The sequence below is a fragment of the Perognathus longimembris genome, chromosome 1, assembly GCF_023159225.1.
Source record: "Perognathus longimembris pacificus isolate PPM17 chromosome 1, ASM2315922v1, whole genome shotgun sequence".
Classification (NCBI taxonomy): Eukaryota; Metazoa; Chordata; class Mammalia; order Rodentia; family Heteromyidae; genus Perognathus; species Perognathus longimembris.
Window position 1 is genome coordinate 128,926,174 of NC_063161.1, and position 13,169 is coordinate 128,939,342.

The 13,169-nt window shown below is 42.8% G+C and overlaps 1 protein-coding gene across 1 annotated transcript in view; it reads right to left on the bottom strand.

The window, feature by feature from the left end:
- Positions 1-4,936: 4,936 nt before the first annotated feature.
- B4galt1 (beta-1,4-galactosyltransferase 1) overlaps positions 4,937-13,169 on the bottom strand; it is a 50,024-nt gene continuing 41,791 nt past the window's right edge. The window contains exons 3-6 of the mRNA XM_048362420.1: positions 10,711-10,898; positions 8,478-8,600; positions 5,753-5,857; positions 4,937-5,512 (exon numbers count right to left, since the gene is read on the bottom strand). Of these exons, the coding sequence (XP_048218377.1) occupies positions 5,380-5,512; positions 5,753-5,857; positions 8,478-8,600; positions 10,711-10,898 (549 nt within the window). The 3' untranslated portion in view covers positions 4,937-5,379. The remainder of the gene's footprint in view (positions 5,513-5,752; positions 5,858-8,477; positions 8,601-10,710; positions 10,899-13,169) is intronic.

The following is a 13,169-nucleotide window of genomic DNA, read 5'->3' on the forward strand; positions in this document are numbered from 1 at the left end:
ATGGTTCCTACTGCAACATTCCTAAAATCCTTCTAATTTTCTGGGCAATAGGGGTGCTGAGAAAAACCTTTTGTTCTAATATTTACATTGGGTTTTCAAATACAGGGCTTCCAATCCCTTGGAATTTCCGTCACCACTTGAATGTCCTTTGTTTTAGTGAGTAGACTCTTGGTGGGGGCTGATAACCAGGAAGACCAAGCCTTGATGGCAGCTAGGAACTTTCAGCCCCTCCCCTTCCTGGAGACCCCAACCTATAGTTAAGTAGTCAGAAGTGTAAGCCACAATCTGGTGTTTGATACTGGATCTGTGAGATGTAGCAGCCTGTCACTGATTGAAGCCTTTAGCTTGTAGGATCCAATTTCTGAGTGTCCTTGGAACTGTTTGTTTTTAGGGGAAAATCCCCATGCTTCTGATGTCAGAAGTGGAGGGGTGGTGTCCAAGAAGATAAGGAAAAACAGGTTTTCCATCAGATCCTGAAAGGTAGAACTATGTCCAAAGGCCCAGACTCATCCTGTTTGAAGGCTGCCCTGGACACCTCTGCTTAGGCCTGAAGCTTACATTTACTACTTCATTCTAGCAGAGTCCATAGCTCCCTAATTAGTTCTGGATGGCAGAAACAGCTTCTCCCACACACTGGCTTCCTCCTTTCTTCAGGAGTGCATGTTCAATATGATCAGTACAGGAAGCTGCTGGTGTCTGACCCAGGGCCTAAGAGAAGGCACCAGGGTTAGTTTCAAGTACTTAGGTAAGAATAAAGTTCCTTTAGAGTCTTTTCTTTGTCAGTCCTGGGGCTTGAACTCAGGGCCTGAGCACTGTCCCTGGCTTTGTTTTTGTAAAGTCTTTGATTTAGTTTTCTAGGCTGACAAGAAATCTTATTTATGTTACACTGTGAATTTCTTATGCAAATGGCCCTGAGATTGAGATCTGAGCTATTCTGGCATTTGTTAAAAACAAACAAACAAAAAACCCACAGCATAAAGCCTCTGGGAGCCTTGGCTCTCAGCTATAATCCTAGCTACTCAGGAGGCTGAAATCTGTGGATAGTGGTTCAAAGCCAGCATAGGCAGCAAAGTCCATGAGACTCTTAGCTCCAATTAATTATCAAAAAGTTGGGGGGCTAGGGGCTGAGGATATGGCCTAGTGGCAAGAGTGCTTGCCTCATATACATGAAGCCCTGGGTTCAATTCCCCAGCACCACATATATAGAAAATGGCCAGAAGTGGTGCTGTGGCTCGAGTGGAAGAGTGCTAGCCTTGAGAAAACAAGCCAGGGACAGTGCTCAGGCCCTGAGTCCAAGCCCAGGACTGGCAAAAAAAAAAAAAAAAAAAAAAAAAAGGTGGGGGCTGAGGATATGGCCTAGTGGCAAGAGTGCTTGCCTCATATACATGAAGCCCTGGGTTCAATTCCCCAGCACCACATATATAGAAAATGGCCAGAAGTGGTGCTATGGCTCAAGTGGCACAGTGAGAAGCCAGGGACAGTGCTCAGGCCCTGAGTCCAAGGCCCAGGACTGGCAAAAAAAAAAAAAAGTTGGGAGTGGAGCTGTGGCTCAAGTGGTAGAATACTAGTCATGAGCCAAAAAGTTCAGGGACAGCACTCAGGCACTGAGTTCAAGCCCAGGGCTGGTAGAAACAAAACAAAACAAAAAAAACCAGCAGAAGGTGGCCATAGACAAACCTGCTAGAGAAAAATCTATTTTGAAATCACATTTAGAAATTATGATTTCTTTTTTTTTTTTTTTTTTGGTACCAGCACTGAGGTTCGTGCTCAGGGTCTTGAGCTCTGAGCTCTCAGTTGGCTTTTTCAATCATGGTTGGCAGTCTACCCCTTAAGCCATGCTGCCATGGTTTGCTAGTTAATTCGAGGTAAGTCTTGCAGACTTGTCTGACAGGCTGCTCTGAACTGTGATCAACAGATCTCAGCCTCCTGAGTAGTTAGGATTAGGTGTGCGCCATTAGCACCAGTGATAACATCTGTGAGGTGTCAGAGATTAATTTAGATGTACTATCTTTTTTTTTTTTTTTGCCAGTCCTGGAGCTTGAACTCAGGGCCTGAGCACTGTTTCTGGCTTCTTTTTGCTCAAGGTTAGCACTTTACCACTTGAGCCACAGAGCCTCTTCCGGCTTTTTCTATATACGTGGTGCTGAGGAATCGAACCCAGGGATTCGTGTATACAAGGTGAGCACTTTACCACTAGGCCATATTCCTAGCCCTGTATTATCTCTTTTAAGCCTTAAAAGTGTCTACATAAGGCCAAGCACAATGGTGAATACTTGTAATCTCAGCTATTTGGAAGGCAGAGGCAGGAGAGTCACTGTCTCAAAAACAAAGTAAAAACTAGAGTTTGGGGCATGGATCAACTGGTAGAATGCTTGCCTAGTATATGGGCCCTAGGTTCAATGCCTAGTAAGGTGACCTTCCTGGTCACCTTGGTATTATTTATTTTTTACCACTAGGCCATATGTCCAGCCCAATTATTTACATTTATAATGAGCAAATACAACTCAAATCAAAGGGCTTCTGATTTTAGGTCCTACATCCACCACCTTTGAACAAGGCAGGCTCAGAAGAGGCAAATCTTTGCTTAAATGGATCCTCCCATCAGGCAGCCCCCCATCCAAGAACCCAAACCCACTTAAATCAGAAGAGAGACCATCCATTGTTACAAAGATAGGGTCATTTATTCACGTTATATTACTGGATTTCAAAAGCAAAAATACAGTTATTTGTTCTGAACACCAGGGTCAGAATCCTCCCCCCCATCCCCAGTAAATACACATATTTGCATACATGGAAAACCAAAATACACAACATAACAGGTCTCCAGAATAGTAGTTCATCATCCTGGCTGTGTGGAGCACCCTTCCCAGGCTGACAGTGAGAACAGCATTTTCTTTACCTGCCTGTGTCACCTCTCCCACTGATCTTCCAAAAAGGTCACCTCACACAGGTTACTAACAAGACAGAAAGAGAAAGGCACGGCATATGACAACACCATGGTTGAAACTCCCAGGTGAAGGAAATGCTCCCTGAATCCTCAGCCCTCAAATCCCCAGTGAGGAAATAGACCAAAGCATCTCACAGGCCAAGCATCCGGACCAAACCCTGCCCTGGTTGTGCCTTGGGCCTGGGGGAAGAGGGAACCCTGAGAGCACTTGATGTCAGTAAAGTTGGGGATACAGGCAAAGCAGAATTTCCCTTGGTCCCGAGAATGAACCACATACAACATAAAATAAGATGGGGATGGGGGGTGGGGGGGAGAAAAAGGAGAATTTTAATAGTAAAGGAGGTAACAAAAAGTTACCACTCAGGGCATTTGCCTCCTTTCTTTAAGGCACTTTGGAACAGACAGGGACTAGGAACAGGAAGAAAGGCCTTTGCAGTTCCCCAAACTCTTCTCAAGTGCAGCCTGTTTTAACAGCATTGTTGGAGGGCTGTAACTGATAGGAATACTCCTTGCAGAACCCAGCTGTTTCTGCAGAGGAAGATAGTTGCTAATCAATACAAAGGCTTCTGCAAACAGAATGAACTTCGCATTGGAAATGCTGAAAGCAATAAAGGCACAGGTAGGATTAGGGCCAGGCAACAGTTCAGCCTGCACACTCAGGGCTGGTGCCCATGCAGGCAGTGGTTGGGGTCCTGGCTGCCAAAAGCAAAAGGTTCAACTCTTGAGATTAGGCAGCTGAATTTTAGGACTTCAGCCCAGGCTGGACCTGGCAAAAGCCTTTGTGGTAGAAGTGCCCCTGCCATCTCACCCCAGGCAGCTACCCATCCCCCTGCAGAGGTGGGTTTGTGAATGAAAGCCCTGGGGGTTGGTGGTTACCATCACCAGGTGAAGCACCTGCAAAAACCCTGAGGGGGATGGGAGGCTTTAGGCATCAGAGTTCTCAGGAAGAGGTGGGTGTGCATTTAGCCCAACTCTTTGGATCTCTGGTTAAAAGGCTGAGAATGGATAGTCTGTTTTACCCTGAGTGTCACATGCAAGTTTTAGGAAACAGGCAAGAGGCAAAAGAACAAAACTGGAGAGGAAAGAAGGGAGCAGACAGATGGGAGAATGGGCAAAGCAGAGTGGGCCGGGAAGGGTGGTTTAGAGGCTCTTGGGAGGCAGGCAATACCTGCCAGAACAGAAGGTGCTAAGGGATGGTAAACATAACCAGCTGTACTGTTTTACTGTTTTGTTTTTTTTAGAACCCCAACACCTAGAGCCCTGAGGGATCAGTCCCAGGAGGCTGAGGTTCCCTCCGCCCTGCCCACCTGGGGAGGGGAGGGAGGTGGGTAGTTATGTCTGATAGACACAGGCTCTCTTCCAAGTCTCTGCCCCAAAGGCATGGCAGGATAATGCTGACTGGAAAGCCTTGCCCTGGCCAGGGGATGCGAAGATGGTTTTGCTCTTCATAAAACCTGGCCTGCCAGCTAAATCAGAAGCCACTTGTGGCCACTACAGCATACATTATATCTCCCCCCCTAAAAAAAAAAAAAAGCTCAAACCCCTTCCCATATTTAAAAATACCACAATAAAATACATAGGAAATTCAAGTTTATATCGCATGCCCAGAAAAATAAATTGTCGTGACTTAATGATAAACAACTATGAAAATTTGGATCAACACAAAATCAAGCTATATCATAATCAGAACTTGATTTGTTCTTTAAAATACTACAAACTGCTTCTTAAAAAAAAAACTTTACATTCAGAAATCAATCTGGAGATAGGCACAGTAAGTGAAAACACTCAAGGTTTTTGCTCCAGGGCTAAAAATTGCCTTGGAATTCATACATTAGCAGGACTAAAGGTTCAAGGCTCAAGTTTTAAAATATTCTTTTGCTAAAGAGACACACTATTACAATGGTTGTAACAGTTGCATACCACTGGGGAAAAAAGGTAAGGAGAAACAGGAGACTGCTTGAAATTGTGTGTGTGTGTTGGGGGGGGGTCCTGTTTAAAATAAGGCAACCAAAAACAGCATACCAATCTAAATTCAGCAGTAGTATCCAATTTTTCACGAAGCGAAAAACAATATAATTAAAAGCCAGGTTCTTACCCATTTCACAATTTAGCAATTTAACAGTGAGAATGAGTCCCACAAGTCACCAAATTTTGAGGCGTGTAAAGTACTGACTCCTTGGGTGATACAGTGACATGCCAAGAAGCCTCCAAAGGTGGACAGCTTTTGCACCATTGTAGAACTTATTCATGTGTCGAGCCAAGTGGGGGGCAAAAAATTCCACTCATCCTGGTCATCTGGAAAAGCATCTGCTGATGAGTGAGGGGACCTATCACTCAGATTGTACAAATGAGAGGGACCAGCCCAGCAGACTGGCAGAGACACACTACAGAGGTTCCTGGTCATTTTCAGGTCTCTTCTGTGTATCCAAGTGCTAGCTCGGTGTTCCGATGTCCACTGTGATTTGGGTATACAATGGGTATCTTTGTATGTCCAACACCTTGTAGGTGAGTGAGTTCAAACCATCAGTGCGCATGGTTTCTTTTGTGTGTGCAATTCGATCAAACCTGTAAGAAAAGAAGAAGAAAAGAGACAAAGGGTGTCAAAATAGAAATATTAAGAAGCAATCATTCAAAGTTTGTATTTCTCTCCCCTACTCCACCTCCAACGTGGACCCCTGCCTCTGTTTGGACACCCTCTATGCCTCCATTTCCCTGGAGATACTGAGCCCTCTGAAGAACTTCTCTGTCTGCAGACTGTCCCACTCTAGAAGTGGGAGGAGGAATAAGGATGAGCATCATACAGACCTCTGAGGATTGGGTTCATTTTTCTTGTCCCTTGAGTGGCGGATCATACGACACTTCCCAACGAGAGCATTTGGGCGCGATATAGACATACCTTTAAAAACTAATCTGCAAAGAGTAAAGGGACAAGTAGTTATCATAGAGCTGCCATAAGGTTCAGTAATTCCAGTTGCAAAATTGCTACTCCATCCATCCACCTGCTGATGTTCTCACTCAACCCAAACCCCAGCATCATGCCAGGACCCAGCCCAGTGCAATCTTGGTAATAAAACTCACACTCTTCCATGTCCTCTCATGCCTGATTATGCAGTTTATGGTGTGTGCAATCACAGATCCTACAATGTGAGAGCTCAAAATGTGTGGTTCTTTGGCAAGAGGGGTGGCACAGAAATGGAGGGAGAAGAGGGTAAACAAACTTGTAGGCAGGATTTGGAGGGGGAAAATGGGAGAAAACAAAGGAAGGGGTGACATTATCTAAAAAGAAATATAGTCATTACCTGATTTATGAAACAGAATCCCTCTCTACAACATGCTAGTAATAACAATAAAATTATATTTCTTTTTTTTTAAGAGCTAAAAAATGTGGGGTCTTTGGTGGTAGGCTAGAAGAAGGGAAAGTCGGGTAGGGGTAGGAGGAGAGACAAAGAATTTAACTAAGGTGGAGTAAGGGAAAATGAGCAGAGATAAGTTGTGAGCACATAAGTTGTGGTAGAGCTGTTTTGGCAGCCAGGACAGCCCAAAGGACAGGCAAAGAAAGGCATGGGAAGGAGAGCAAACATGGTGCCCATAGGGAACGCCAACTTCCGAGGACTGCTGAAAAGGGGGTGGGGTAAAAGTGGCAAGTGATGAAGCTGGCAAGAAGGGCAAGGCCTAAATCATGGATGCCTTCTCAGGACAAACCTCTGGACAGCAACAGTGTCTGTAGGAGACATGCTGGGCAGTGCTTTCCCAAATGGTTTTGGCCATGGTGAAGTCTCTTTGGTAAATAGTTTTAAAATGGCGGGCACAGAACAAAACTACAAGGAAGAGTGGGAGATTCTGTGTTGGTCCAGGGCAATGGGATGAGGATCAAAACTCATACCTTTGACAGTAGGAATATGAAAGTTAGAGGCAAGACTTACTGATCTTGGATGACCTAAAGTTTCTGGCCTTGCCTTCCTCCTGGTGCTCATCCTCCTGTCTGCCATATAGAGAGCCTCATAGTACCTCTATCTTTAAGAAAAGCTACTCCACACACTACCCACTCCACTCTTCAAGTCCTACACCTTAGTGTGTCAATCCTTGATTTCCCTCCTTCCCCAAATGTCCTGACCATTGAAAGTCTATGGTATCTTCTCAGGTCTGTACCTCAGACCTCCAAGGTGCTCCCCCGAAGGCAGTTCAAAATGAGTTTGTTTTTGTCAGTACCCTTAGTTCTAGGTCTTCAGTGTTCTCCCTGCTGGCCAGCCTGGCAGCGTTTTATATGCAATATTTGTATGCTTGATAACCAATCTTGCATACTCAAAAACTGAAGTTCCTTTCATGGCCAATATTAAAGACCTCACACAATGGTGATCTTGAGTGATAGACATGGATATTGCTCTGATGGGACACATTCTATTAATTGTCAAATAAATGTACCCATTTTGGGAATCTAACTGGTGAATCCAGACTGGCTCCTAGAGAGAGAATGTACTTCAGATCTGCAGCTAATGGGAGAAAAGAAGGCTCAACTGCCAAGGAGGACAGAACAAAATGTGACTTCAAAAGCCACTGATAGATGTTTTGTTTTGAAACCATCTACAACCATGACAGGTTCACCAGCTCTGTCATGATAGTTGTGGGACAGGTGGATCCCAAGAGTTCATTTAGTTACTCTAGCTGTTGCTTCTTCCCCCTCCTCCTCCATTTTTGTTTTGTTTTGTGCAGTTCTAGGGTTTGAACTCAAGGCTTCAAATTTGCTAGGTTGTTTCTATACCATCTGAGCTACAACTCCAGCCCTACTTTTTTTTTTTTGCCAGTCCTAGGGCTTGATCTCAGGGCCTGAGCACTGTGCCTGGCTTCTTTTTTTATCAAGGCTAGCACTCTACCTCTTGAGCCACAGAGCCACTTCTAGCTTTTTCTATATATGTGGTGCTGAGGAATCGAACCCAGGGCTTCATGTGTATGAGACAAGCATTCTACCACTAAACCATATTCCCAGCCTAAGCCCTACTTTTAATTGGTAATTTTGGAGATGGAGTCTAGTGAACTTTTTAAAATCCTGGCTGGGCTCAAACTATGATCCTGTAGATGCTGCCTCATGTGTAGCTAGGGTTACAGGCATGGGATACTGGCACCAGGCTTCTCTCTTCTTTTGTGTATGATAAAACTATTCCAAAATAAAACTACAGCACAAAGGTTCTGTGAAGAAAATTAAGATTCTGCCCAGGGAAAACTGTTTCACAATGAAAGAGGACCACAATGAGATGCTGACATTTTTTTCAAAGGATATAGGTTTACTCCTTTAGCATGTGGCAGATCAAAATGAACCTACCATTCTACCAGACTACAAAAATGGTGGGGAAAAAAAATCTCATCAATTTATTTCCTGAAGACCCTGGTCAGCATTTACAGGACCTACAAGAGCACACATCTAAGCATCTGGCTGAATGGGGGCTGTTTCAATCCTTGAATAATCATTAAGCACCAATTCAAACACTCAAAGTGAAGGTTGGCAGAAGAGAAATACCTAAGTTGTGAGCATTACCTGTTAAAAATGTCATCGTCTTCTCCTCCCCAGCCCCAATAATTATTAGGAAATCCATTGATGGTAAGAAACTGTTGTTTGCTGAGAGCAGAGACACCGCCAAAATACTGAACATAAGGTAGGCTGGGGAAAAAAAACACAGAGGACACATGGTTAGTAAGTTTTGACACCCCCAAAATAAAGCTTGCTGATACATGAATACGCTGACATTTTGTAATGGGGGAGGGGACTTTGAGAGTTTTTGTTTGTTTGTTTAGTTTGCTTTCCTGCCAGACTCAGATTATATTAGAGAAAATTCAGATATCAAAATGTAGACACTCTTTCCAAGAACACAGTGCTGTTTCTATGATTACCTAGAAAACCAGGCAGTGACAAGAGTGGAACATAAACCCAGTTTTTCACTGTGGCTCAGGACTGTTTCTTATATGCCTACTCCTTCCAGCCAGCTCTGCATCTGAGCTTGTTTTGGTTTCCTTGTGCCACTCAGGCTCCCTTTCCCTCCCTATCCTTTTTAACAAAAGACATACATAAAAACAGCTCAGGTAGCATTTCTGGAAATTTGCTATTGTAAAACTTACTTGGAAATTTCTACTTTGTCCTGACTTAGCAAAATACATAATGATGAACCTGTTTTTACATATTTCCAAGTAGAAAGGTATTGAGATCTTGTTCTTCCATACCTTTTTGTATTTCAAATATCTCAATGGTTATGAAGGGCAGACACCTGAGGAACAGAATAAGCATTGATGGGAAATGTCAAGAAGTAGGATATGCCCCAAGAGCCACACAAAGGTCTTTCTGTGGATCCTTCAAGGACTTCAGTTTTACGTCAACCTTAAATGCAACTCTAAGCCACATTTAGGCTCTTAAGAGACTAAAACCTATCACATAAATTAAGCAAAACTCAAGCTCAAAGCTTGAAAGGGGAAGTCAGCCAAACCAGATAAAAATATGAAATTAAAGACATCATCTACTTATTTTGTTTGTGGGAATACTAGGGTGAGGGAAGTGGGTCTTTTTTTTATATAGGTTTGTTTCTTTTATTTATTATTAAACATTTTTTTGACAAGGTGTTGTGCAAAAGGGGTACAGTTACATAATAGGGCAGTGTGTACATTTCTTGTGATATCTTACACCCTGTTTTTCTTTCCCTTCCCTAGATCAGGTAGACATATATACATTACACAGTGTACCAAAAAACATATACAGTAGCCACGTGGCCTACACCAAAGGAAATTCACCTAGGACTTTAAATGTAACGTCAACAATAGAGTTTGCTTATCCTTGTCTTATATGAACATATATACATAGCTTTTGAGCTACTGTGATCCACTGAGAGGTCTATTTTTGGCCTTTATATGTTGAGTAGTTGTTTGGTTTTAGTTACATAATGTAGGGTTGCTGACCCAAACCTGTGGGAAATACCATTTGACAAGAAGTTTTTGGTTTTGCAGACCTGGTCTCTCTCTCCCTCCCCTTACCTTAAACAGTCATATATCAAGGAGATCATGTCCCTTTGTTTTCTGTGTTCTAGGCTTGTCTTGCTCAACATTTGTTCAAGTTCTGACCATTTCCCTGCGAATACCAATATTTCACCATTTCTAATCACTATGTAGTATTCCATTGTGTATAGGTACCATATTTTTTGGATCCAATCATCTGTGGAGGGGCATCTGGGTTGTTTCCATATTTTGGCTATTGTGAATAGTGCAGCAATAAACATGGAAGTGCAGACGTCTTTTTGATATCTTGGCACCTGTTGTTCAGGATAGATGCCTAGGAGTGGTATGGCTGGGTCATAGGGTAGGTCTATGTTGAGCTTTTTGAGAAACCTCCATACTGTTCTCCAAAGTGGTTGTATTAATTTGCACTCCCACCAACAATGGAGAAGGGTTCCTAGGGAAGAGGGTCTTGATTTGGAGTCTACACTGCCCTTAAATCTGAGATCCTCCTACCTTAACCTCCCATACAGTAAATAATGGGAACCTAAAGTTAAGAGCCATCCCAAACATTAAAAATGGTTCTCATCTGGATAGGCAGTGATGTCAGGCATTCCCAACTCCTCTTTTCTTCTAAAATAACTGGTTTGACTTAAAAAGCAGCCATTTCTCAGTAGTGGCATTCTCTGGCAGAGACTGCTATCGAGGCATTGCTGGGTGGAAAAAGCACATGTCCTAGTTCACATATAAAAGAGTAACACATTTACTGCAAACTCTAGCTAAATATCTCTTACCTAAATCCAAATTTGTCCATCGCTACAGAAATGTGCCGTGGCTGTGAAAAACATCTGTAAGTGTTATGATCATCCATAGGAATGAGGTCCACATCACTAAACACAAAGCAGTTGTAGTCATAGTCCTTCAAGGCCTCTTTAAAGCCAATATTGAGGAGCTTAGCACGATTGAACATGGTTTCTCCAGCCTGGTGTAAAAATAAAAAATGGGATTAGATGCTGTAATGCCTTAGACCAAAACTCACAGGGATCATAGTCATTGGTCAACTGCTGGGCTTCATTTCTCCTACTTTTACTTCACAAATCAATCCTGTCAACCCTCTGAATCAGCAACTGCACATTAGGAGTTTGTTTTACATGTGAATAAGTACAGACAATATTCACTGTAGAATGAGCATCACTGCAGAAATGTACGAACAACAGAAGCATCACTGGGGAACTAGTTAAGTAAGTCATACATAACCATACAATGGATTAGAGGAAAGGGAAGAAGGAAGAAAAGAAGGAAGTATGGAAGGGGACGGAAATGAAGGAAAAGGCAAGGGGAAGGGAAAGGAGAAAAGAAAGAGGGGGGAGGGAGGAGTAGGGGTGGGAAGGAGGAAGGAGATAAACAGATCATTTGGAAGATCATTTGGAATGCTTGGGTAGAAGGAGCTGAGTTTGAAGCTAGTCGGGGTCACACAGCAAGACTCTTGCTCAAAAGTAAAAAGAGGGCTGGGGATGCAGCTTAATGATAAAGTGCTTGTGTAGCATGTAGACATCCAAGGTTCAATCCTCTCCTACACCTAGAAAAAATTATTATAATTAGTGTTTGGGCTACGAAAGTGGCTCAAGTAGAAGAGTAACTGCCTAATGAGCACAAATGAGTGAGTCCAAACTCCAGTACTACTTACATTAAAAAGTAGTTCTAAAAGAAAAGGTGTTCAAACACACGTCACGTGTGTATGTGTGTGTATGTGTGTGTGTGTGTGTGTGTGTGTGTGTGTATATAAGAGATAAACTCTAGAAAATATACACAGGAAATGATGACTGTTGGGTACATTTCTATTTCTACCCTCTTTATAAGGTTGACTATGGTTTCGTGTCAGGCAGTAAATTAGGTGCTGGAAAAACAGCAAACAAGTCAATCTTTGCCCTTAAGGTACTCACAATATAGGGCAGTCTGATCCACACCACACAGAATCAGGGTGTCTGAGAAACACAACTGCTTCAGGGTGCTAGCCACAGGGGTCAAAGCACAAAGGCTGTTGATAAGGTATCTCATACTCTATTGATTCATCATCTTATTTTCAGCATCACCATCAAAATGTACACTCAGTAAAGACTGTTTGGGTTATACTCACCTTCATGCCCCATGTCATACAATAAGAGCTCAATAGTTGCTGGCTGACTGGATGAGTGAATGAATGAGAAAACAATAAACCTCAAAATACAATGGTAGATGGCAACCACACAGCCACTACAGGAGTCACCCTGTGTGTGTATGTGGGGGTGGGGGTGGGGGAGTGTCTGCTCTTAGTAATGCCTATACCCTAAATCAGTAGATAGTCCCAAAACTGTCACTTAAGCAGTTCATGAAACCCTTCCACACAAATGCTCTCATCTCAATATCATAACGCTGCCACAAAGAGATGAAGGCCTACCATTTTGGAATTCTCACTTGCTGCTCTTTTTTCCCCATAGCTCTTAGGATCAATATATCAGGATGCTCTACTTGGGGTATACAGTGTCTCACAGGAGCTGGGCCTATAATCCATTCATGATCTCAGAAATGGGATATCTAAGTCTTCTCTGCATGTGCTTGAAAAAGGACTTGGAAATTGATTCCACAATGCTGCCAAAGTGCACAGAGAGCACACTGCTGCTCAGCCTCAGGCAGGCGACTTAAAAACAACGATTATATTTAGAGAAAGATAGGTATCAGGAAGTCAGAAAACACAGCCAAGAGAATAGTAGAAGAATTAAGAAAACATCTTACACACAAGACCTTCTTTCTTTAGCCCCTGACAAAAGCTAATGCACAGAACAAGAAGGCCACACCCAAAGGCACACTGTGTTCTTTGGCTGCCCCACCAGTTGAAAGAGTCCATCTGGAATTCTGAGTTCAGCTAATTCCATGTAAGCCATGGGGCAAAAAATTCAAACTTTAGAAATGACTATGAAAATTATGAAGTTATTGGAATTATTATTGTAACAATATATTGCTAATACCAAATGGAGGGAGTTACTATGTCCTAGGCATGGATTAAGTGTCCTTACATGTATGGCCTATATTATGTGATCATCTCAATTATCTTGTAACAACCCTTGCCTCAAATAGACATACATTTTCTAACATGAAAACCCATTGACCACTTTTCTAGCAACTAAACGGGAAACATTCTCACAAAGTCTTGCATACCTTTGTAGTAGATTCCAAGGATGGCTACTCAGCTCACAACCTTTCTCTTAGCACATTC